The sequence below is a fragment of the Rutilus rutilus genome (assembly GCF_951802725.1).
Source record: "Rutilus rutilus genome assembly, chromosome: 19".
In the NCBI taxonomy this organism is placed as follows: Eukaryota; Metazoa; Chordata; class Actinopteri; order Cypriniformes; family Leuciscidae; genus Rutilus; species Rutilus rutilus.
In genome coordinates this window covers 9,695,981-9,718,910 of record NC_140232.1, presented here as the reverse complement: position 1 = coordinate 9,718,910, position 22,930 = coordinate 9,695,981, and the positions used below count along the sequence as shown (strand labels likewise).

Below are 22,930 nucleotides of genomic sequence, written 5' to 3'. Positions count from 1 at the left end.
TTTATCAAATAAATGCAGCCTTGGTGAGCAGAAGATACTTCTTTTAAAAACATAAAAAAAATCTTACGACCCCAAACTTTTGAACGGTAGTTATATATTAGGGCTGGGGGAATTAACACGCAGCTTTCATGAGCGGGTCTTTTCCGCTCCTTGTGTGTGTGTGTGTGTCGGCGCGCTGCTGCGCTCTCTGCTCAATGTTCCGCTCCGTGTTTGCGCTGCGTGTTCTGCTCTGTCGTTAAAGGGATAGTTCACCCAAAAATGAAATTTCTGTCATCATTTATTCACCCTCAAGTTGTTTCAAACCTATAAGAATGAATTTTTTTCTGCTGAACACAAAAGAAGATATTTTGAAAAATGTCTGTAACCAAACAGTTGATGGACCCCATTGACTTCCATAGTAGGAAAAAAAAATACTATGGAAGTCAATGGGGTCCATCAACTGTTTGGCTACAGACATTTTTCAAAATATCTTATTTTGTGTTCAGCAGAAAAAAGAAATTCTTACAGGTTTGAAACAACTTGAGGGTGAGTAAATGATGACAGAATTTTCATTTTTGGGTGAACTATCCCTTTAACGGTCCAAACGCTCCAATCATGTACCGATCACGCACTGGAAAAGCAAAGTCCGCTCAAATAACAGTAGACTTCTGTTTGCAATAGCCCTACTGAGCTGGTATAGTCATGCTGGGCAACAATGGTAAAATTACCTGCTCTGATCACATGCTCTGGTAATAATAGCTTTGTAGGACTATATTTTATTTTGATAATTAGTATAAAAAAAATTACAAATAAAATAAAAATCAGTTAAATTGATTATGTTGATTGATTATTGAAAAAGAAATATTATTCTTTATCTATAAAGAATATATATATATATATATATATTTATATTTATTTATATTTATATATTTATATATATTGATATATTGATGTTTAATATTATTTTAATATAGGGCTATTTTCTGTTCCTTTTTTTCCCTGTGTTGTTTAATTTAATTAGGTGATTCTAAGTTTAAATATTGATGATTACAAGCTTGGGGGAAATGCAATTAATTGCAATTAATTACAGCAAATTGTGCAATTCATTTTTATTTTTTATCGATTCCCAGCCCTAGTATATATATATATATAAAATCCATTGAATACAAATTTTGTTTTTCATGCTGCTAAGAGGACCACTGGCCAAATTACACGCTGCAAAATTTCGGAAGTGACATCTACATATAAATGCATGATTCACTCTTGAAATTGTAATTGACAGTGATAACTGTCACGGGACAAAAATATGGCATGTCAAAATAGATACGAGGAATGTAATTGCAGACAAACAGATAAATAGAAAAATATTTTTGATATTCCATTACAGTTAAAAAAGTAATGTCAAAGTAATGACTAATCTTAAATAATCTTAGATGTCTCTGTACATTGCTATTCTTGTTATGGTGGAGCCATTGCTTACGCATTACATCTGCACTTTACTAGAGAACCATATGGAAGAAAGATTATGTTGAATTGCACTAACTTAAAAAACAATCGCTTGCATTAACCGCTTGAATTTTAATGCATTGTATTTTCAAGGCTTGGATTTTTAGGGTCTGAAATTCAACATAGTTGTACATTTAAGCTGTGAATATTTCAATTCAAAACGTTTCACACATTTTCATGATTAAAAATTCAATAATCCATATTCGCCTTCCAGATTTCACTTCTAAAATATTCAGTTTGTATAAAAATACAAGCCTTAAGGGGTCCTTGCCCTGAAAAACGTTGAAGACCCCTGCCTTAAATGATAAATCTGTCAGGACTTGTCCTTGACCATGATCCTGACTGTATTATCATCTCCGGATATGATCTGTTTGCCTTTTTGACCTCCTCTCTCTCACTGACAACTTGGACTTGGTCACTGTTTTGACAGGTTAACTGGTTTGACCCTCACCTGACTGACTACTCTTCTGACTTCTCTACTTGAATTGGCCCAGAACCAGGAGGCTCACGCCATTTAAATTTTGAACGTTACTTATTAAATAAAGTCTAATTAAACATCTGTCTGCTCTTAAGTGCTTCCTTCTAGTAAACCTGACAAAAATGTGATTTTTTTTTTTTTTCAGTTAGAAAAAAATGTGTGCTGTCAATCGATTAAAAAATGTAACTCGATTAATAAAAAAAAATTCTGTGATTAATCATGATTAATCTCAATTAAAAACACTTAAGTTTTTAAAGGTTTATATTAGTTCATATATTTTATAATGTAATAATTTCACAGTTAATCTTTAACATAAAGACAGTATATTTTAAATACTTGTTTAATGGCATCTTTTTATGAATCAAAAACAGTATCACTGATACTAATACAGCTATTGATGTCTGGATAAAAAAAAAATTTCCTCCAATTTTAAACATTAATTATTGCCATCCAACATTACAGTATAATTGAAAGCTATATTTTTTTTTACATTTATTAGGCTTAAAAAAATATAAGAACTTTTAATTTAAGTGAACTTCAAACAATCCTCACATAAACCCATAATAAATGTCATATTTACCCGTGCCCTTCGTGTCTAACAGGTATGAAATATACAGAAGTTGAATAAAGTTCAAACAGTCTGCACTGCATAAATTATAAATTAAATATTGACTAATCCTTATTAAAGCCAGAGGTGTAAAGTCCAGGTTCAGAAAGTAAAAGTCCTCCTCAGTATTTTGTTCCAATCACCTGGATTTGCTAATTAGCACAGTTTTTAGGAGATCAGCTGAGTTCATGGGTGGAATAAACATATGGCAGGACTTTTACTTTCTGACCCCTGGACTTTACACCTCTGATTAAAGCTACAAAAGTTCTTTAGTCAAGAGCAGTGAGTAAGTTTCTCTGTTCCCGTTGTTCTTTGATTAACTTTACTGACAGAAAGCTTTATTGGCTGCTGTCCCTTTAAAACCAGCCACTGCTGCACACCACGCGGATCTCACACATGTCTCATTCTCTCACAACTCTTTACGTTCATTTAAGACTTTATTTAACTAATTTAAGACTGCTCTTATGTTACAAAACTGATATTTGGGCATAATTGTGTGTGTTATTGTTCGTTCAAGCACGAAAAAGAACTATTCTGGCGTGCTGTCTGTGCGCACGATACTGGCGCGTGTCTTTCTGTACGTCTTGTGTGTGTCACAAACAGGACATTCACAGGCAGCGTGTTCTCTTTTGTCTTGTCGCGCTTGAATGGTTTAAAAGCATTTATGAATAAGAATAAGAGCGGGATCATATCATTTAAAGCTACCCAAAGGATGACAAAAATTTACGGATGCTGCGTTAATTGCGTAAAATATTTTAACGCGTTAAATTGGAAAAAAATAATCACATGTGTTAACGCGTTAACGACAGCCCTAAAAAATATATTTTCTTCAATGCACATATAACGTACCCTAAATGGTAGACTGACTCAAAAAGAAAGAAAACAGATAAAAATGCTAGTCTTTTCCAAAACATAAATTTCCTCTTCACTACAGTAATAAATACAATCACCTGGTCAAAACGCTCCTCCATCAGTTCTCTGCAGTACCGGCTCTCCACCAGCGTGCTTTTAGAGGGAACAGGTGCAGCTCCAAAACTTAGAAAGCCTTGTGGTGTGCTATATCCCAGCAGCCCCAGCAGAGCATTGGACTGCTGTGGCTGCACTGACTGAAAGCTGGTGAAGGGTGTGATGTGCCGAGGCTTAGTGCTGAAACCCATCAACTCCTTACAGTACTTATCATGAACCATCTGCTGCTGCGTGATCTCCTCCATCTCTTCTCTCATACGCTTCAGGAATAAAAGAACCAAAATCATTAATCAAATAAGTACTGAAGTAACTGAAATAACACTGAAGCAATGAATTATGCCAAATGAGTGAAAGATCAAACAAAATTTAAAATACAAAGAAACAAACAAAAATAAACAAAGCAAGCAAAAATTGTGAAACAAAAGTTACAGAAACGAACATGCAAAAGGAAAACAAGACCAAGCAAATGAACGACTGAAAATGGCAAAAGACAACAAAGATAACAAAAGAGCACGAAAGAAAGAACAAAGAAAAAGTAAAAGACAAAACAAGAGAAAGAACAAATGAAAGAACCAAATAGAACAAAGAAAAAATAAGAAATTAACAAATGTACAATAAAAATAAGCAAAACAATAAGAAAAAGAACCAATAAAATAGAACAAAGAAAATAAAAAGAAACAGTAAATAAGCTTTAGTAAGGCAGAGTAACGTGAGGTAATCATGTAATCATGTGTCATGCTGCCCGTAGCATGTTCAGTGTCATACCTCTCCCTCCATACTGCTTATTCGCACTAGTTCATTGAGAATGAGTAGAGCTCCATGCACACGGTCATCCTTATTCATGCCTTTCTCTTTAGCCAGAGTTTCATCAAAACCCTTCTCGGCTTCCTCAAATGTTTGCTGTTAATGACAACAAAATACATAGAATGTGTGAGTGCCCATATACCCATAGCATTCATGCAAACATATCTGAAAACAGTTAAAGCTGTGTTGATTCTGACCTTGTACCACTGTGGTTTCTGCATCTCTTTGGTCTCTCTCTGTGTGGTGAGGATCAGACAGGCTCTGAGTGCAGATACTGCACCCTCACGAATGGCCTGTTTCGAGTCCCACACAGCATAGAAAATGTTATCAAAGAACGGTTGCACCTGCTGGAAGAAGAATGTAGGTGCGCTAACGGCGAGCTCTCGCAAAACCAGCACCTGAAACAAAAACACAGTGCCAAGTGGGGTCAGTGGAGTCACACAGTGGTCACTGAGGAGAGCAATGAGATCACATAGACTAAGACTAGTACTATTCAAGAAGCTAAAATAACCAACAAAGTTGAAGAGATTCTGATATAAAGTTTGTATCGCAACATATCCGTGGCATTAATTTAAAATAATCCTAGGAAAAATGCTACTTTTAGTCTGCTGTATCATATTTGATCCGGAAATTTCTATGGCCTATAAATTATCAACATGATCAAAGCTGCTGAAAAAGTGTTGACCACAATTATCTACTATATGCCTTCTGTTGTCTGATGTGGTAGTTTATCATTTTTAGCAAGTTAAAAGTAAACTTTTAGTATAATTTTAAAATGACCCACTTCAGGTTGTGGTACAGACGTCTTTTTGCTGTGAAATCTTTACTGATATTTATAAAGTTTACGTAAGAATAACTTTTTATTGTTACATTTTAAGATGCACACAATAATCTGATCCAACTTAAGTTTACTTGACTATCTATAAAATACTTTTTTTTTTAAATCATGTAAAATGTGAGTATCAATTATGAAAGATCAAGCTTTTGAGTAACATTTGTTTGTGCATCTCTAAATCATTGTTGTATTGCATTGCATTATATGTTTGCCCCCTCACAATAAAAACTACATAGCTTTAATCATAAAACTAAGCATTTAAATATCATCTTATTAAGACAAATTATTACAAGAAATAAGAGTGACAACTGATATGTCTGCATTTTATGTTGTCTGCTATACTATTATAAAGATCTCATTGTTTTACATTACAAGCGATCAGAATTTAATCTTATTTTTGGCAATATAAATATCGGTAACATCACCAAATCTCCTATTTTTTTTCAGTTTTGCTCAGTTTGGACCTCGGGTTGTTTTGTTTTTTGTTTTTTTCCATCAGGGCTTGACATTAACACCAGCCAACCCGCTAAATGCAGGTGGATTTGAGCAGTGGGATGTAACATAGTCACTCGTATTAGCCATGGTAGAATATCGTATTGGCTGGTAGAATATATATATAATATATACATTTCTCAATTATAGTCTTTTAAAAAGGCATCTGAAATATAAAACTAAGTGCAATGTAGTGTTGTAAAAAAAAAAAAAAAAAATCAATACTGAAATATCTGAAACGATTCCAATACTTATTTTCCGCAGAATAGATACCAGCTGCGCTTTCTCTCTCTCTCATCTCTCTGACAGCGAGTTACACACAAACCTGCTTCCCCTCACTCACTCTTTTCATTTGCTCCAGATTAATATTGTTGGTGTTACAGGGCTTGAATTTTGGTGAGGGATTGCGCGCATTGTATATAATTTTGCTCAATTTAGCATATTTTGGGCTCACACATAAAGCCGTCTCTCAGTACTAAATTGAGTATTATTTCGCTGCTTATTGTGCTTAGTCAAATATACACAAAATAATGTAAAAAAATGCTGGTCTTGGTAAGTATTCACTTAAACACAGTCACTTCTGTTTTGAATGAACGTAAACAGTTGAGAAATAAAATGCATATGTAACAGTCTAATACATCCGTGTGTCAGGTCTTAAAGTGACAGCAGCCTAATATATCTGCTGCTAAATTATAATTTGGATAATCTAAAAAATATCTATAGGGTTTTTCCTGCATAGAGAATTACAAGGCGGCCGCTTCCGTCAAATTTTGTGCCGCCTCCGTCGAATTTTGTGCCGCCTCAAGTCACATGCTCAGATACACCTTTTCCACCGTGAGCGTTCTGTTGCGGGTTCCCGGCCTGTGTCCATTCTCAAACCGGTTTGCCGATAGTGCTGCGCGGATCATAATTCACCGGTCGGCCGGGCCAAGTAATAAAAACATAACATTCCAATTAACCGAGGGTGGATGACAGATAAATCATTATAATGTGTTGAGTTTAATAAAGACACGGAACTCTCATCACGGTAAAACGCCATGAACGTGCGTCACTCTTTTACTTTTGTTTTCAACAACGTAATTCTCAGGGAAAACCAATCAAGGAAATCACCGAAAAACACGAGGATGATTCTGATTTAATTGAATTTAATGTAAGTGGCGACTGATAGCCTACAGTTGATAATAATATAAATGTCTTACCGTGTTTCCCAACGTTTTAATTGTTAACAGCCTGTAATGTCTTATTATTCTAATTGAATGTATTGATCAAATTGAAGAATTTGAAATGAAAGATGGAGCATACATTTAATAAAATTAGGGAAGGCCCTTTATAAAGGTAAAAAAAATTATTCTCATAAGAGTGTTTTCCAACAGTGATGTAATGAAACACTGACAATTTAAGTTTTAAGGGAGTAAAGCCTCTGTTTAGGTTATTAAGGAAATGTAATTTTGTCAAAAGAAGAACTTTTATTTAAAATAATTGTTAATTTTAAAGCAGCCTGACAGTGTGATATGTTACCATGTCATCATGCTTAACACTGAAAATTTGAATAATTGTAATGTGATGATCAGATGCAGATATGTAAATCAAAGAATATCATATTTTGAGCGGTTTGATTATTTATTTGTAACAGCGGATTCTGGTAACTCAGTGCACCAGATTAATGAATTTATCTTTAAAACGTACTAAATTTTCTTACGGGGGGGGCATGCCCCCAGACCCCCCTAGAGGTACCAAACTCCACCCACAAAAATACTGTGGGAAACACAGTAGGCTATATGATGGTCTACGAAAAATACACATTTAATTATCTTACTATTAAAAAACATGATCACGATTTTACCACCTCCGCCTCATTTTGAGCCAGGAAATACCCTGTATATGGCCCCATGGTTTTTCCCTATGGTATGGATGCCAAAATTGTGGCCAGTGAAAATGCTGAGTGGCTAGTAACTTCAGAAAAGATCTGCAAACAATATATAAATTATGAAACTCAACAAAAATCACTTATTTTTATATATATTTTATCTTAAGGTTCAATAAAGGTTCCATTTTTTTTTTTTTCATATGTCAGGGTCTACAATGTTAAGAGCTTCAAACAGACTGCAATTCACTGTGACTAGTGTTGTCAAAGACCCGGTACTTCGGTACATTTTTTTTTTTAAACGTCACGGTACCAGGTTTTCTCAAACCCGGTACTTGATGCGCGTGCATGCCCGAAGCGTGTGCAGTAAGTTGCGTCCTCTTCATAAAAGCGCTGAGACCGGCGACCGGCGGTGCTGCTGATGTGATGGCTGTAAATCCACTTGTTAAGGAGGAAAGAGACACATATGGAAATATTTTGGATTAGGCTAATATCACGTTGCATCTTGATGTCATTTGATAAACTTGTAGCAAAATTTCACATACCCCAGAAACATTTTTTTAAATATTTGCAACTTAGAAGTTTTATTTTCTCCTATTCAAAGAATTTGGGTAAAATACCCCCAATGTCAACATTAGAACAGCTGACATTACAAAACTGCAACAATAAAGGATGGATTACTCAGTTATATGAAATATTAAGAGAAAATAATAAAGAAAGCTGTGAAAATATCACGTTGCCATAAGGGGCCGTTCACATAGCGCGTTTTTTACGCGTGCAGATTCGTTATTTAAAATGTCGTTATTTAAAAAAAACTCGTTTTTCCAGGCGCGCCTATGTTCATGGTTGCATAGCAACGACAGACGTCACGGGAGAGCAAGCACTTGTGGAAAGGAGAAAGCGGTGCGAATTGCGCTCTCCATGATGACGAGGAAGTATCAGCAAATAATACATTTATTTCTAGCCCTTGCATTAGCTTTACTATTAGATATATTTATGGAGATGAGAAATAAAAAGCTGTCATTAATATCAGTCCGTCAGAAAAGCAGTTCTAGGCTTATTCTTGGCTGGATAACTCTTAGCAGGTTTAAAAAGCCCTTTTAAAATGAAATATGAATGCAGTTTTGGATTAAATAAAAGTACAATCAAGTCAAATAAAACACGCTTTATCTCCTGTATAGTTTGGTAACACTACAATAAGATACCATTCATTAACATTACTTAATGCGTTATCTAGCATCAACACATTGAGTGAACAATATATTTTTACAACATTAATTAATGTTTGTGAATGTTATTTAATACAAACACTTGATTGGTCATGTTTGTTCACTTCATTCATTGTGCATTAAATAATGTTAACAGAAATAATGTTAACTTTTGATTTTAAAAATTTATTTTTAAATTAACCCCAAGGAGAATAATTGCGACAGTATATAACTATTGTTTATTGTTAGGTCATTTTATCTAATGTTATCTAACAAATGGAATCTTATTGTAAAGTGTTTTTAATACTACAGTTTCCATCTTTGTAACCGTGATATACACTTTAATATATGTAAATTTAATGTAAATTAAGCTTTGGCACCGAAATTGGTACCGAGAACCGTGGATTTTCACTGGTATTGGTACCGAATACTGAAATTTTGGTACCGTGACAACACTAACTGTGACTATATAATATGATGCAGTTAAGTGTCTCTACGCACCGCTGCATGCCGTCTTCCTTCATTCCTGTCAGCTCCCAGCCATTCGAGAGCTCTCTTCACCTCAAACTCCACATACTCTGCAGTGAAGGTGTCTCCCGCCATGGACAGGTGACCCATGGCCTTAGAGGCCATCTCCATGACCACTGAGTCACTGGAGGGAAGCAGATTCCGTAGGTAGTTCGCAAATCGGCTGATACGGGTGGCATTTCCCCCCTCCACACCAATCAAACTCACTGTAGAGAAAGCCATTACACAATAACATCACTTCAAACCAAGCAATGCAATGGTGAGTCACTTTCAAAGCAAAATTAGTTTGATCTGGCAAAATGGAAACATAAGGTAACATGAATTTACATGTTCCATTATTTTATTAAAAATAAAAAATATGAAGTAGAGTGATTTTCATTTGATTCATACTCACCTATGGCAAGGATACCGCCTTTTTTCTCATTCACATCTGAGCTGGAAACCAACTCGAATATGTGGTGGTTCAGCTCATCATAGAAAGTAGTGGCTTCGTCTTGGCTCAGCTTGAGTCAGAAGCAAAAACAGAACACAAAACATGACTTTTCCCAATATTTGTATGCTTTAAAGCAGCGGTCCCCAACCTTTTTTGCGCCACGGACCGGTTTAATATCAGACAATATTTTCACGGACCGGCCTTTAAGGTGTGGCGGATAAATACAACAAAATAAAATGATACGACCGGCATAAAAACTGGGGTATTTTTTAAATATAATAATAAACGTGAATCCAATGTGTAGGCCTCCTCGCAACTTTAATAGCAGTGTCCTCATAACATCGCGCCTGAGAAAGCCTGAACACAAACAAAATGCCCCCCAAAAGAAAAAAAATCTCCATGTTTTTGGTGCTGATGCGTTCATGTAACATGTAAGGGTGGCGCTGCCAATAAAGCACCTAAAAGCTGTCACAACGAACCGGCCAAATTAATGATTATGAATATGTAAAATATAGCAGGAGACATTTTAATTGTTTACTAATAAACCAGTTTTTTTTATGTCAATGTCGGCTGGAAAGATGAAGTTGACGATGCTGACTCGCGATCTTCGCAGTAGTGAACACGCCAGAGAGAAATGCACATTTCATACGGATTACATTAAGCAGAGAACAGTCTGTTTTCTTTCGTTTTGAATTGTTCTGTTTAAAAGTAGACATTTCAAGCTTTCTATATATGTCTCAGGTCTGTGAGGCAAGTAGGCTACCTTATACGCTGAGTTTCAGTTAATTTATGAGACCAGCTCCAGTTCACGCGCCAGCGCCTCCGTGTCGTGATTATCTATTTTCTAATATATTTACTTCTTATTTATTAAATCCAGACAATTGGTTGATGAAACATTGATTAAAATTAAGATACAATTAATACAAAACGAAATTAAATTTAAAGACAGGCTTTGTGCTTTCTGTTTGAGGTCTCTGTGAAAGTTTTAAAGCAGTCTTTTAGTGCCGCTTTCAGAGCGCTCACGTCCGTAACGGAGAACTGTCCCGTCTGTAACATTTTTTTTTTTTTTTGTGAAATAAATTTTGAAATAAATGCGACTTATAGTCCAGTGCGACTTAGGCTATTCACCTTATTCCGCCCCGCCCACTTTTACTTCTGTCCAGTACTTCCGTTGTAAACCAACTTCCGGTTTAGCGGACCCTCATTCAATTTCGAGGAGAACTGCAGAGAAGTCTCACTGATAAAATGTCACATAAGATAAGCTAATTTGTGCCAAATGTGCTATGTACGTGTGTACCAACAGCACAGCACAGCAATGCACTGTTTCTCGGGGTAATTTTTAAACGACTTTTAGGTGTTTATATGACCCGTCTGCCTGTCTGATCGCAGCCCGGCCGATGTGTAGTGTTTAGCCTACATTAGCCACAAACATCTAATGTTGTAATGGTCTCACTACAGGACACATACACATGCTATACCTTGTTTGAAAGCTATGGTCCTCTAGAATTCAGTCGCTGGATTTATTTTACAGACATTACTTGTGTTAGAGATCAAAGCATAAGAAATTGCAGCTAGCAGTTAGCTAAGCTAACGTTACCCTCTTGTTCATCTAGTTGAGGCTCTACTTTCTTTCTACACCAGTTCGTGGCTATTTTTTCTCATCTATTGGCTATACACTGCAAATGTATCTGGTGATTAAGCAAACAAACTGTGGTGTAATAATGTTTCAAACTTTACATGTAGTAGTGTTTGTGCACATCTTCATAACTAAGTAATAGCTATTAGAAAGACACAGCTATTAAATAATTTGATTGTGGCATTGTTTCAAAAGCTTCAAGTGAAATGTACTTTAGTACGTTGCAGCAGTTGTTAATAACCATAGGCCAACGCATTTGGCTATAATATTATAGTCTATCTACTTATATCAAGACAGATAACAGATTGGACCAGGGCAAACAAAGCGCTAAGTAGCTAAACCAGGAAGTGAGATTACGCGGATGGCGCCACCCAGTGCTACTTCCGGAATAAAGTGAATATATGTTTTTTATTCTTCATGGTGCATTTTTTGACTGATGCGACTTATACTCCGGAGCTACTTATAGTACGGAAAATACGGTAAGTTATTTATTCTTTCTGTGTGGCCCGGTACCAAATGTCCCACGGACCGGTGGTTGGGGACCCCCTGCTTTAAAGAAACGACGTACTCACATTTGGCAGAGTTACGTTGTACCGTACTCAAGCACGATTGTACCCCCTTCCCCACAGGCCTGCACTCACATTGCACTTAACATTCCGGCCCTGAGCATGCATACGTCATTAAGTTGAAACTTCATGTTTTGAAGAAAGGATCTCTTGTCCAAGTAGTAATAGAAGATGTTTGTTGTAATGATTACAGTAGAGCACACAAAAGTAGTAGCTGTTCAATGCTCTGGCACAGTTAGCGATCACAATTTATGCATACCTCAACCCACCTCTTCAAGCAGGCCAGGGCACGTTTTTTTTATTGTACCCATGACCAGTATGGAGTGATTACACTAGTCAAACGAACTGGACCTTGGGTGTCAAATTGGGTGCTCGGGCACGGTTCAGATCACCAAGTGTGAGTACACCCTTAACACACCTCAAAAATGCTCTACTAATATACTGTACATGATGTGCTCAATTAATCAATGGCCAAATAACTGTATGTTAATATTTACTAAGAAAATCCACAAAATTAAGAAAATTCTTAAACATTACATTAGTCACAGAAAAAGCACTGAACAGACATTACAAACATTGGCTTTAGAGGTCACTATATTTAGGGCCCAAGCCCTGAAAGGGCCACTGGGCCGAACAACTTTCGTGCTCTAAGTTTTACACCAGCCCAACAGGAAGTCGGTTATTATACGTTGTTTGGAAAACGCATACAATGGAATGTGAAATACTCCTCCTAGGGAATTCATCCGATCGCCACCAAACTCGGTGTGAATGAAGTCAAGACATTGAGGATGAATTCTTGCGAACGGATTTTTGATATCTCGAACGGTTTGGCTGTGACGAGGAAACGAATTTATAGCGAATAATGGGACACAGGAAGTGTGTTATAACTTCTGCATACATTAACTGATCTTGATGAAACTTCAGCAGTGTGTTCGTTGTAAGAGGCCGATCACATGGATGTGACTATTGTGAGTCAAAGTTATAGCGCCACCAACTGGCAGCAGGAAGTGTGTCACTTTCTAAATGCTTTTGACAAAAGTGGGGGGGTTAATTTTATGTACAGTCACAAAAATCTGTATGTCTATTGGTCTCATCGAGCCGGACAACTTTCTAATTTACATTCAATAGCTCCGACCAACAGGAAGTCAGATATTTTGGTTTGAATGTGGATTTTCTCCCTCTCTCTCTCTGTCTTTTGAGTTTAATTCTTGTTTTTCAAGGTTTCAGGGGCTTTTGGGGCCCTTACGTGCTCGAAAACTCTTGAAACTTAGCACATAGGTCAGAACCCACGGCTATGAGGGCCGGGCTGAAGCTGGTACCCGGGCGTGGCAGGGGGGCTCAACAGCGCCCCCTTGAACGGGGTCTGACAACTTGGTCCATAGATCAAACATGCTTGCATGAATTAATATGAAACTCAGTACACATATAGATCTCAAGTTTTACGCCAGCCCAACAGGAAGTCGGCTATTATGGGTTGTTTGGAAAACGCTTGCTGTGGAATGTGAAATACTCCTCCTAGAAAATTAATCCGATCCCTACCAATCTCGGTGTGCATGAAGTCAAGACATTGAGGATGCTAAATTGCGGACGGATTTTTGATATCTCGAACGGTTTGGCCGTGGCGAGGAAACTAATTTATGGCGAGAAAAGAGAAACACGAAGTGATATAACTTCTGCATACGTTAACTGATCTTGATGAAACTTCAGCAGTGTGTTCGTGGTAAGAGGCCGATCAGATGGATGTAACTATTGTGAGTCAAAGTTATAGCGCCACCAACTGGCAGCAGGAAGTGTGTCACTTTCAAAATGCTTTTGTCAAAAGTGGTCTAACTATTGTTAGTTTTACCAACAGTTACAAATATCAGTACATATATTGGTCTCATCGAGCCGGACAACTTTCTAATTTACAGTCATTAGCTCCGACCAACAGGAAGTCAGATATTTTGGTTTGAATGTGGATTTATTTGCAAAATCAGCCTTTGCATTTTTACCCACTCCTCTTAAATGGTTTATTTTATTCCCACCAAACTTTTTCAACATGATGAAATACATTAAAGATGCTAAATTGTGAACGGATACTAAATATCTCAAACGGTTTTGCTATGGCGAGGGATTAAAGTAATGTCAAAAAAGGAAACAGTAAAAGCATCATATCTTCCCCTTTATTCCGGAAGTAGCACTGGGTGGCGCCATCCGCCTAATCTCACTTCCTGGTTTAGCTACTTAGCGCTTTGTTTGCCCTGGTCCAATCTGTTATCTGTCTTGATATAAGTAGATAGACTATAATATTATAGCCAAATGCGTTGGCCTATGGTTATCCCCTTACATTGAATTGGCTCTATCACTCTCTCTCCTCTCTCCACCTATATCCGGTGTGTGGTGAGCGCACTGGCGCCGTTGTACTGTGGCTGCCGTCGCATCATCCAAGTGGATGCTGCACACTGGTGGTGGTTGAGGAGAGATCCCCTGACATGATTGTAAAGTGCTTTGGGTGTACAGTAGTACATATGAAAGCGCTATATAAATGCCCGATTCTATTCTATTCTATTCTATTCTAAAAATGAAATTATAGATCATTTATTTCTATATAAAATTATACAAATATCAGAACTAAACCCAGTTTTGGGTTTATTCAGTTTTTTCAATTCAAGAATTAATGTATAAGTTTAAAAACAGCCAGAATGTGTTTACTAAAAAAAAAAAAAAAAATCATACATAGGGCTATACTGCCCTCTTGTGTTCAAAATCAGGTAGGCCTATTACAAAATGACGGAGTAGCAACTTACAGCTATGTTTTTATGTTTCCACTATTCGATCATGCCCGCGCCTCACACATACACACACACACACACACACACACACACACACTGTGCATTCCAGCATTGCAATCTTGACATCGCAGCCGGTTCATTATAGGCGTAATAAAATATAATAATAAAATAGTCAACCTATTTGCAGCAAATGATAGTAGATTTCAGATCAATATATTTGTTTTTTTTACAATTTTAATTAACACTAACTTTATTCTCATCTGAATTATAAATAATTTATTTCTGTATAAAATAATACTACCGATTGAATATATAGTATTTCCAAAAGAGGGCAGTATTGGATTATTTTTAAACAGGGTTGGATGAATCCTTGAGAACAGTGTATTACTGTAAAGAAAAGCAGAGCCAAGTGAAGCAGAGCGAGCGTTTTCAATTAATTCCTATGGAAGTAGGAATGAACTAAAGAACAAAAAAAAAAAAATCACTGTTCTGCTCGCTCCTCGCCGTTGCACGCTCCTCGCCGTGGAAATTGTTATGAATGCCCGTGGGCAGCAATATACCCTTGTTGCTTCATTATTAACACTCCCTGTGATATATCATCCCCGCGTCAGTTTTGGCACTCTGCCAGCTAGATACATGAGTGTTTCAACCAGGTCCTGTACCCGGACTGTGGGGGCTTTAGCTCTTTGTTGTGTTAATCTGCTACGGCGTGTGTAACATTTTTCTGTCAACTCTGCAGATATCGATATTAAATTAAAATAAATGCCTTAAGCCTTGTGTTTTTTAAATAAGTTTGACTGTTTAAAAAAATATATATATTATTTTATGCCTAAACATACCCAGTCACAAAAAAATATTAAAGCTATCCTATGGCTTTATATCACTTTAACACGGTAAAGGGCTCATACTGTAGGCCTAAATTTTGGCTAATTATTTCCAATGCTATCACGGTTCATAACCTCATCATCTAGAAACTGCCACTCAGAATACATACATAGGACATGAAGATATCATAGGGGAACATATTTCACTAGAACTTCATCTTCATGACAAGACAGAGAATATTACTTGTCTGATATATATATATATATATATATATATATATATATATATATCAGACAAGTAATATTGTGAAATATGTTCCCCTATGATATCTTCATGTCCTATGTATGTCTTTTGGAATCTCACAATTCAATTAAAATCGATTCTTGGGGACCCGGTTCGATTAAAAAATGATCCTCAATTTTTGTATCGAATTGCGATTCAATATATGCATAGATTTGATTCCAAACTTGATTTAGAATTTTATTTTATTGTCCTTGAAGCCTTCTCTGTAGCCCCCAATTGACTGATATTAAATACAAATCATAGGTGTAATTAAACTTTAATTAAAATTTTGTTGAATTCTTATCTCATCTCATGCTATTGTTTTACTTCAGTCAATTTATAATATCTTAATATTTTATTTTTAACTATTTTATTCATAATAAATGATAATTCCTGCCTTTTCATTTTGTTAGATATTGGTAATACTAGTTATATTGTTTATATTTGTTCCCCTGGTATTTGCCATGTCTGTTTATTATATTGCGGTTTTTAAGGGGCTTGTTTTGCTTTTTTGTGATATCTGGCCACCCTTCACCTGGAGCTTTAATGAAGAGTAGAACGAGTTCAAAAGTGAGTAGAAGGAGAGCAGCAGTATGCAAACTGAACAGCAGGTACTGTTAGTGGAGTTACTTACTAAAGTAGTTTAGGTTATACAAACCTTGTAACTGAATTACTATTTTACTTTAGCCCGGTGGAGACTGAGACACTGTATTAGAAGACAGGGTACAACGGGGCTAAAGGCAAACCCTAAGAAAAATTAGCTTTTCACTACTCCCATGATTGCAGAAAAAAATAATAATAATTCAACTTTGCGTTGCTTTTCACGTGCATCATCAAAAGAAGGTTTTAAAGGGGACATATAATGCCATTTTTGTACAAGTTAATATGATTCTTTAGGGTCTAAATGAAAAGTTTGTAATATACTTTAATTAAAAATTCTCATTAGTATTGTAAGAAAACACTCATTTTACCTGGTCAAAAACAGCTCTGTTTTCAGCATGCCATTTAAGTGCATGTGTCTTTAAATGATAATGAGCTTTGCTCACCCCGCCCCTCTGTTCTGTGGGGCGTTTTGACACAACACACGTGGAGTGTTGCCTTGACAACAGTTGAGGGTATATTTTGGAGAAAGAATGGCAGCGGGAGTCTCTGAGGAAACATCTGTGCAACCATATCAATTTGAACCGGAGTCAGACCCAGAACAAGATGACGGCCCCGAAAAAGTTTGACATTTAAGGCTCGGACAGGACATTTCTGAATGGTTGGTTAACGTAATGTCACTTTGATCTATCTTTGTATGTACTGGCAGGGTAGAGTAGTGAGGTACGAACGCTATGTGTTTACTGATGTATACGTTAGTTCATTGACAGATTGATGTTACAGCTAATGGTCATGAAAAACGTATTTTCGGTAAATGTAGGCTTGTCAGTGATGCGTAACGTTATCTATGCAGTGTTAGGTACAACTGTCAGGGCTGAAGCACTGACATGAGGTCACGGCAGGAATGCTTCTTAGCAAAACCAGCTTTATACACAAATCCGGCGAAACACGGAAGTAAAGCAGCGCCGCCATTACTGCGTGCCTTGCTGCTAAGGAAGTAGCGGAAGTAGCGTGTTGGTCCCGGAGGCGAACTTTTTTTCCCCAGGATGGTAGGGGAAGACTCATTAATATTCATTAGGGAAGTCATCCCTGATTGGTCATAACCCCAGTGACGGGTAGGTTAAGGGGAGGGGTTAGGGTAGGTCATCAGACCCCCAGTGGCGGGTAGGTTTAGGGGCGGGGTTAGGGGTAGGTCATCAGACCAATCAGGGATGACTTCCCTAATGAATATTAATGAGTCTTCCCCTACCATCCTGGGAAAAAAAAGTTCGCGTCCCGGAGGCGGCTGTAGCAGATGTTAGCTGTACGAATTATTATTTATTTTTTTCGTATGCTGTCCAGTGATGCCGGGAAGAGCGTGTTGTGTGGTTGGCTGTTTTAACAACAGCACAAAACTACAGGCCTGGAATAAAACCGTTTGTGAAATTCACAAACCTTTGTTGTACATTGACTGCCCATGTTTACGGCCATACGGATTACACAGAGTTCCTGGTCGAGCAGAGGACCAAGATGTGCGTCAAAAGTGGATGAAACACATAAACCGAGATGGCTTCAAGCCAAACAAGAATACTGTGGTAAGTTTGGCTCTGACTGTTAAATCTGTTAATGCCACAGATTGCATGCAGTGGGTGTAACATACAGTGAAACAGCGCTAGCTAAGTTTGCTAGCAATATCTTGTTGCTGTGTAACTGGAACTTTCTCAAGCTCTTACGTTACTGCTTGGTAAACTGAAGTTCCTCTCTTTGCATCAGCTTAAATGTTAGTCCTCGTTGCTTGCTTTGGATAAAAAGATAATTAAACTACTATGTCAACTATAAATAGATAGATGTTTGTCCTTGCAGAAACCTAATATGTGCCATATAGTACATCTGATACAACAGGAGACTTGTCACAAAAGACTAGACAAAACAAATAAGATGGACAGGACAGGATAAACAACAGTTTTGGCCCTCACCCCACAAAAAGTAGGACATCATAAATAGGATGGTAAAGTGCAATTGTGCATGTTTGACGTTAACTAAGAGAAAGTGCAGAGTGCTATTTAAAGTGCTGTCTTGTTCACACTTATTTGAGAAGTACTTTTACCACCAATGCATCGCTCATTATGTATTCATCTTCATTACCACTCTAAGGTGTGTGGAATACATTTTCCTGATGGACAACCTACAAGAGAAAACCCCATCCTGTGTTGTTCATGGGTTATGAATGTCATGTAAGTAGGTCTTTTGGATAGCCATATTATTGCATCACATTTCGTTCATTTAAATATGCATGATTGTCTTGTTTAACTAATGAACCTCTCTTCTTTTTTTCCCTTTAGGTAACACCAGCTAGACCTCCCCCCAAAAGAAGATGTCTTCAGCCATTACACCAGAACTCAACTACTGAACCTGAAGCTATGGAAACAGATGTGGATGTCGGGAATTTGGAATATGCGAGATACGAGAATATGCCTCTGCAGACGTGTGATGTCGGAACCCAGTGGCCAGATCACATAGAGCACAACTACAGTTTCAACTGCGGTAACAAGCCGATGAAGGACTGTGGGACTCAAACAGATCCAACACCATCAGTATCAGCACATAATTTAAATAACAAAGACTTTATATTTTATACAGGTTTATGTGCTGACAGTTTCTGGCAACTTTTGCAAGTCTTGTCGACTTTTTTCTCACAACCACTTAATACCAAATTGGCCCTCCATGAACAATTTTTGCTTGTTTTAATGAGACTTCGTTTGGGGCTATTGTTTACTGACTTGGGTAAACGATTTGGGGTGAGTAGAAGCACGGCATTTGAAATATTTACATTTTGGAGACCAATCCTTGCAAGATTCATGAGGGAAAAGGTGATTGCTTGGTTGCCCAGGGATACACTGAACAGAATCAGGCCCAAGACATTTCACAAAAACTATCCTTAAAGCCACATGCATCATTGACTGTACAGAGGTCTTTGTACAAAGGCTAAAGAACTTAAGAAAAAGATCACAAACTTACAGTAATTACAAACATCATAACACCCCCAATGGCTATGTCATGTTTGTATCAAAGCTTTTTGGTGGAAGGGCCAGTGATAATTTCATCACAAAGAACAGTGGTTTTGTTCATCACCTGATGATGAGATTTTAGCAGATCGCAGATTCACTATCATGGATATATTGCCTCCAGGAGTGAGTCTAGCTCTTCCTGCATTCACACGTGGACGTAAGGAGCTGTCTGAACATGAGGTGACATCCACACGTCGCCTAGCTAATGTCAGAATTCACATTGAGCAAGCAATTCGAAGGCTGAAGGGTTTTAAAATTTTGTGTAATGTTATGTCTGGTAGGTGTTGATGAGATTGTAAGTATTTGTGCAGGGTTATGTAATTTGCAACCTCAGTTAATCCGTAACAGTACTGAATGAATAAGAAACACCTGAAATGTGTGTGTGTGTGTGTGTGTGTGTGTGTGTGTGTGTGTGTGTGTGTGTGTGTGTGTGTGTGTGTGTGTGTGTGTGTGTGTGTGTGTGTGTGTGTGCCCTTGTTTATATTACACTGTGGGGACCAAATGTCCCCATAAGAATAGTAAAACCTGAGATCACCTACATTGTGGGGACCAGCCAGCGGTCCCCACTTTTCAAAAGGCTTATAAATCACACAGGACGAGTTGTTTTGAGAAAGTAAAAATGCAGAATGTTTCCTGTGATGGGTAGGTTTAGGGGTAGGGTTAGTGTAAGGGGATAGAATATACAGTTTGTACGGTATAAAAACCATTACGTCTATGGAGAGTCCCCACAAAGATAGTGAACCAGACATGTGTGTGTGTGTGTGTGTGTGTGTGTGTGTGTGTGTGTGTGTGTGTGTGTGTGTGTGTGTGTGTGTGTGTGTGTGTGTGTGTGTGTGTGTGTGTGTGTGTGTGTGTGTGTGTGTGTGTGTGTGTCTGTGAGTGTGTCATGAGCTAAGTTGTCATGGGAAAGTGTGAGTGTGATATGGTTAATATTGTATAGATTATGTCCTTAGGCTAAAGAAGGTCACAGTATACCAAATATTAATTTGTATTTCAACAGAAAATCTAACAAAGCAACCAACAGTTTCAGACAGCAATTGCAAATAGTTAAAATGTACAGTTTTAAACTGTAGCCCTGCTGTATGGCTACAACACTTCCCTCGGCCGGCCATGCAGTCACACACTACTTCGAGAACTTTGCAGTTTTCTCTCTGTATTGTTACTGACACATTATGGTACGAGTTCACTGCCTGTGAAAACCTCACGACACCTTTTAATGTGATGAGCTCATCTGTGATGGTATGCAGTATCTGGCCAATCCATCCGGAGCTCATGTAATTCTGACCTTCAATCAATGCCCTGTAGTTTAGGTTCTGAAGCTCATCGCATGCCAGATGATTAATAAAATAATCTTGAATACCTGTAAGAACATGTATTTTATTGCTACAACTGGTCGTGGCTAATAGTTATTTGCAACTTGTGAAGCTTGTGAACATATCAGCAACACAGCTAGTAATGACAGCGTTCGGTTTTATTGTTGTCATCAATTAATACACGTCTTAATTACATTACATTACATTACATTTGGCTGACACATTTTTCCATTAATACATTATGTTGTCAATAAATTACCTTTATCGGTAAGTTTTGGCCACTGTCTGACATCATCTACCCAATGTTCCCTTTCACAAGACATTTTCTTTCATGAGCAGGATCCGCTTTCATTGAAATGTCATTAGAGGGCACCGGCAAGTGTCACACCCACCGTCACACTTTGCAGGCATGCAGGCACGCAGTAATGGCGGCAGGCAAAGATGGCGGCGGCCATAGAGTTTTTTAGAATTTGTGTATACTGACCCTCGTTTATAAAGAAGTCTGGTGAGAAATGATTCGCGCAAACATGAAAGCATTGACGTTGATCGTGGGGAATATTCCCTTCGAAAACAAAACTCAGCCACTGCGTCTTCAGCGGTTCAGATTTAGGAACATCAAAATGACTGCTGTGTTCGTTATTACACCCAAGAACAGAACACCAGAATCACTTAGACGCCATTCTGCTCCAGCGTATCAACAATGTGGACTATGATGACAGCTCGCTAAGGGCAGGTCTGTGTTGAAACGCTGCTGTCAATTAACAATCGTGGGAGGGGCGTCCGACCGTGTGACATCACACGGTCAGACGGCTCGATTTGAGACAGGGGAAAATATATAAGGAGATTTAAAAAAAACACTGGATGGATTTTTATCATTATATGATGGTTGTGTACAGGCACTGCCAACACACACTTCAGTACAATCAACTTGTAAAAGTTCTTGTACCATTATATGACCCCTTTAAGAAAAGTGCTGATATGAATTTTTTGTGCCATCTAGTGTTTTTTAAAGAGAATAAAGTCAAATGCGCCTTTTGCCCTGGTGCGCCCCGTTGTACTCTACGTGCCATTGTATTCCCAATCTTTTGTGATTTAACCTCAGATAAAGTGTGGTATTTTCAGGAGTTAATTAGCAATGAAGCACACGAGACAGGAGTACTGAACTTCATCCATCTTGTTTACTCTTTTACTTCCGTTTTCACACACGTGATCACATTATTATACAAACTTTTTCAAAATAGTAATTTACTTATGAACACAAAATGTTCCCCATTTTTAAAGAACAGCATAGAACATCAGAGTTGCATCAGCAATGTAAACACATCTACACATCAGATCCAGAAGAGCAACAAAGATCTAAGTAACAGTCCTTCAACCAACTAGGCTTCCGAACATCATGTTTAGGTCAAGTGGTATGAGTGTAGTTGCATTGCTCTCAGCCGGAGTTGTTATAGTGCATGGAAATGCAGTGAGATGGGAAGCATACCATTGGCCTGTTGCACAAAGCTGGTTTCAGTTGCTACCCAGGTAAGTTTGTAGACTCTCTCACGAGAAGTAAAGCAAACTGACGCTCCATGTTCTGTGTGATTGGCTGTTTGCCACACGTGTCACACTTTCAGGTGACACGCTTCAGAGTTAATCGCAAACTCTGGATCAAACCTGAGTTGACCGAGAATGTTTATACCGAGCTTTGTGAGACCGTTTGAGCACACGTTTGAACCTCTCTACAGAACCATTAACTGCCGGGTAGTAGAGAGAGAAATTATGGTGGCGAATATTCTTTCCTTCCTTCCAGAAAATTAGAGAAAGCAGCAGATGTAAACTGAACACCGTTATCAACAGCTATAGTCAATGTATTGCCATGGTGGCTGAAGACTAAAGATAGAAACGAAACCACATAATCCCTAGTGAAAGTGTACGTAAAGGAGACCTCAGGCCATTTACTGTAATAGTCAGTATGTTATAGCAAACCTACAATCAGATGCAGCAGTGTCAAATGGCCCAACTATATCCACAGCCATTTTCTGCCATGTTCCATCTGGTAGCAGCACCAGCTGGAGAGGAGAAGGATGTGACTGTAGCTTGACAGTTTTGTCATTGAGCTGACACACGTGGCAAGAACTGACAGCATCAAGAGTACCTCTCCCTGATGTCCTTTGTGTGTTAGGGATACCAGCACAGATCAGAGAG

The 22,930-nt window shown here is 37.8% G+C and overlaps 1 protein-coding gene across 1 annotated transcript in view; it reads right to left on the bottom strand.

Annotated features, from left to right (window-relative positions):
• mtor (mechanistic target of rapamycin kinase) overlaps positions 1–22,930 on the bottom strand; it is a 222,836-nt gene that overhangs the window by 186,335 nt on the left and 13,571 nt on the right. Inside the window, exons 3-7 of the mRNA XM_084388404.1 lie at positions 9,662–9,770; positions 9,241–9,473; positions 4,538–4,738; positions 4,302–4,436; positions 3,521–3,796 (exon numbers count right to left, since the gene is read on the bottom strand). Coding sequence (XP_084244530.1) covers positions 3,521–3,796; positions 4,302–4,436; positions 4,538–4,738; positions 9,241–9,473; positions 9,662–9,770 — 954 coding nt within the window. The remainder of the gene's footprint in view (positions 1–3,520; positions 3,797–4,301; positions 4,437–4,537; positions 4,739–9,240; positions 9,474–9,661; positions 9,771–22,930) is intronic.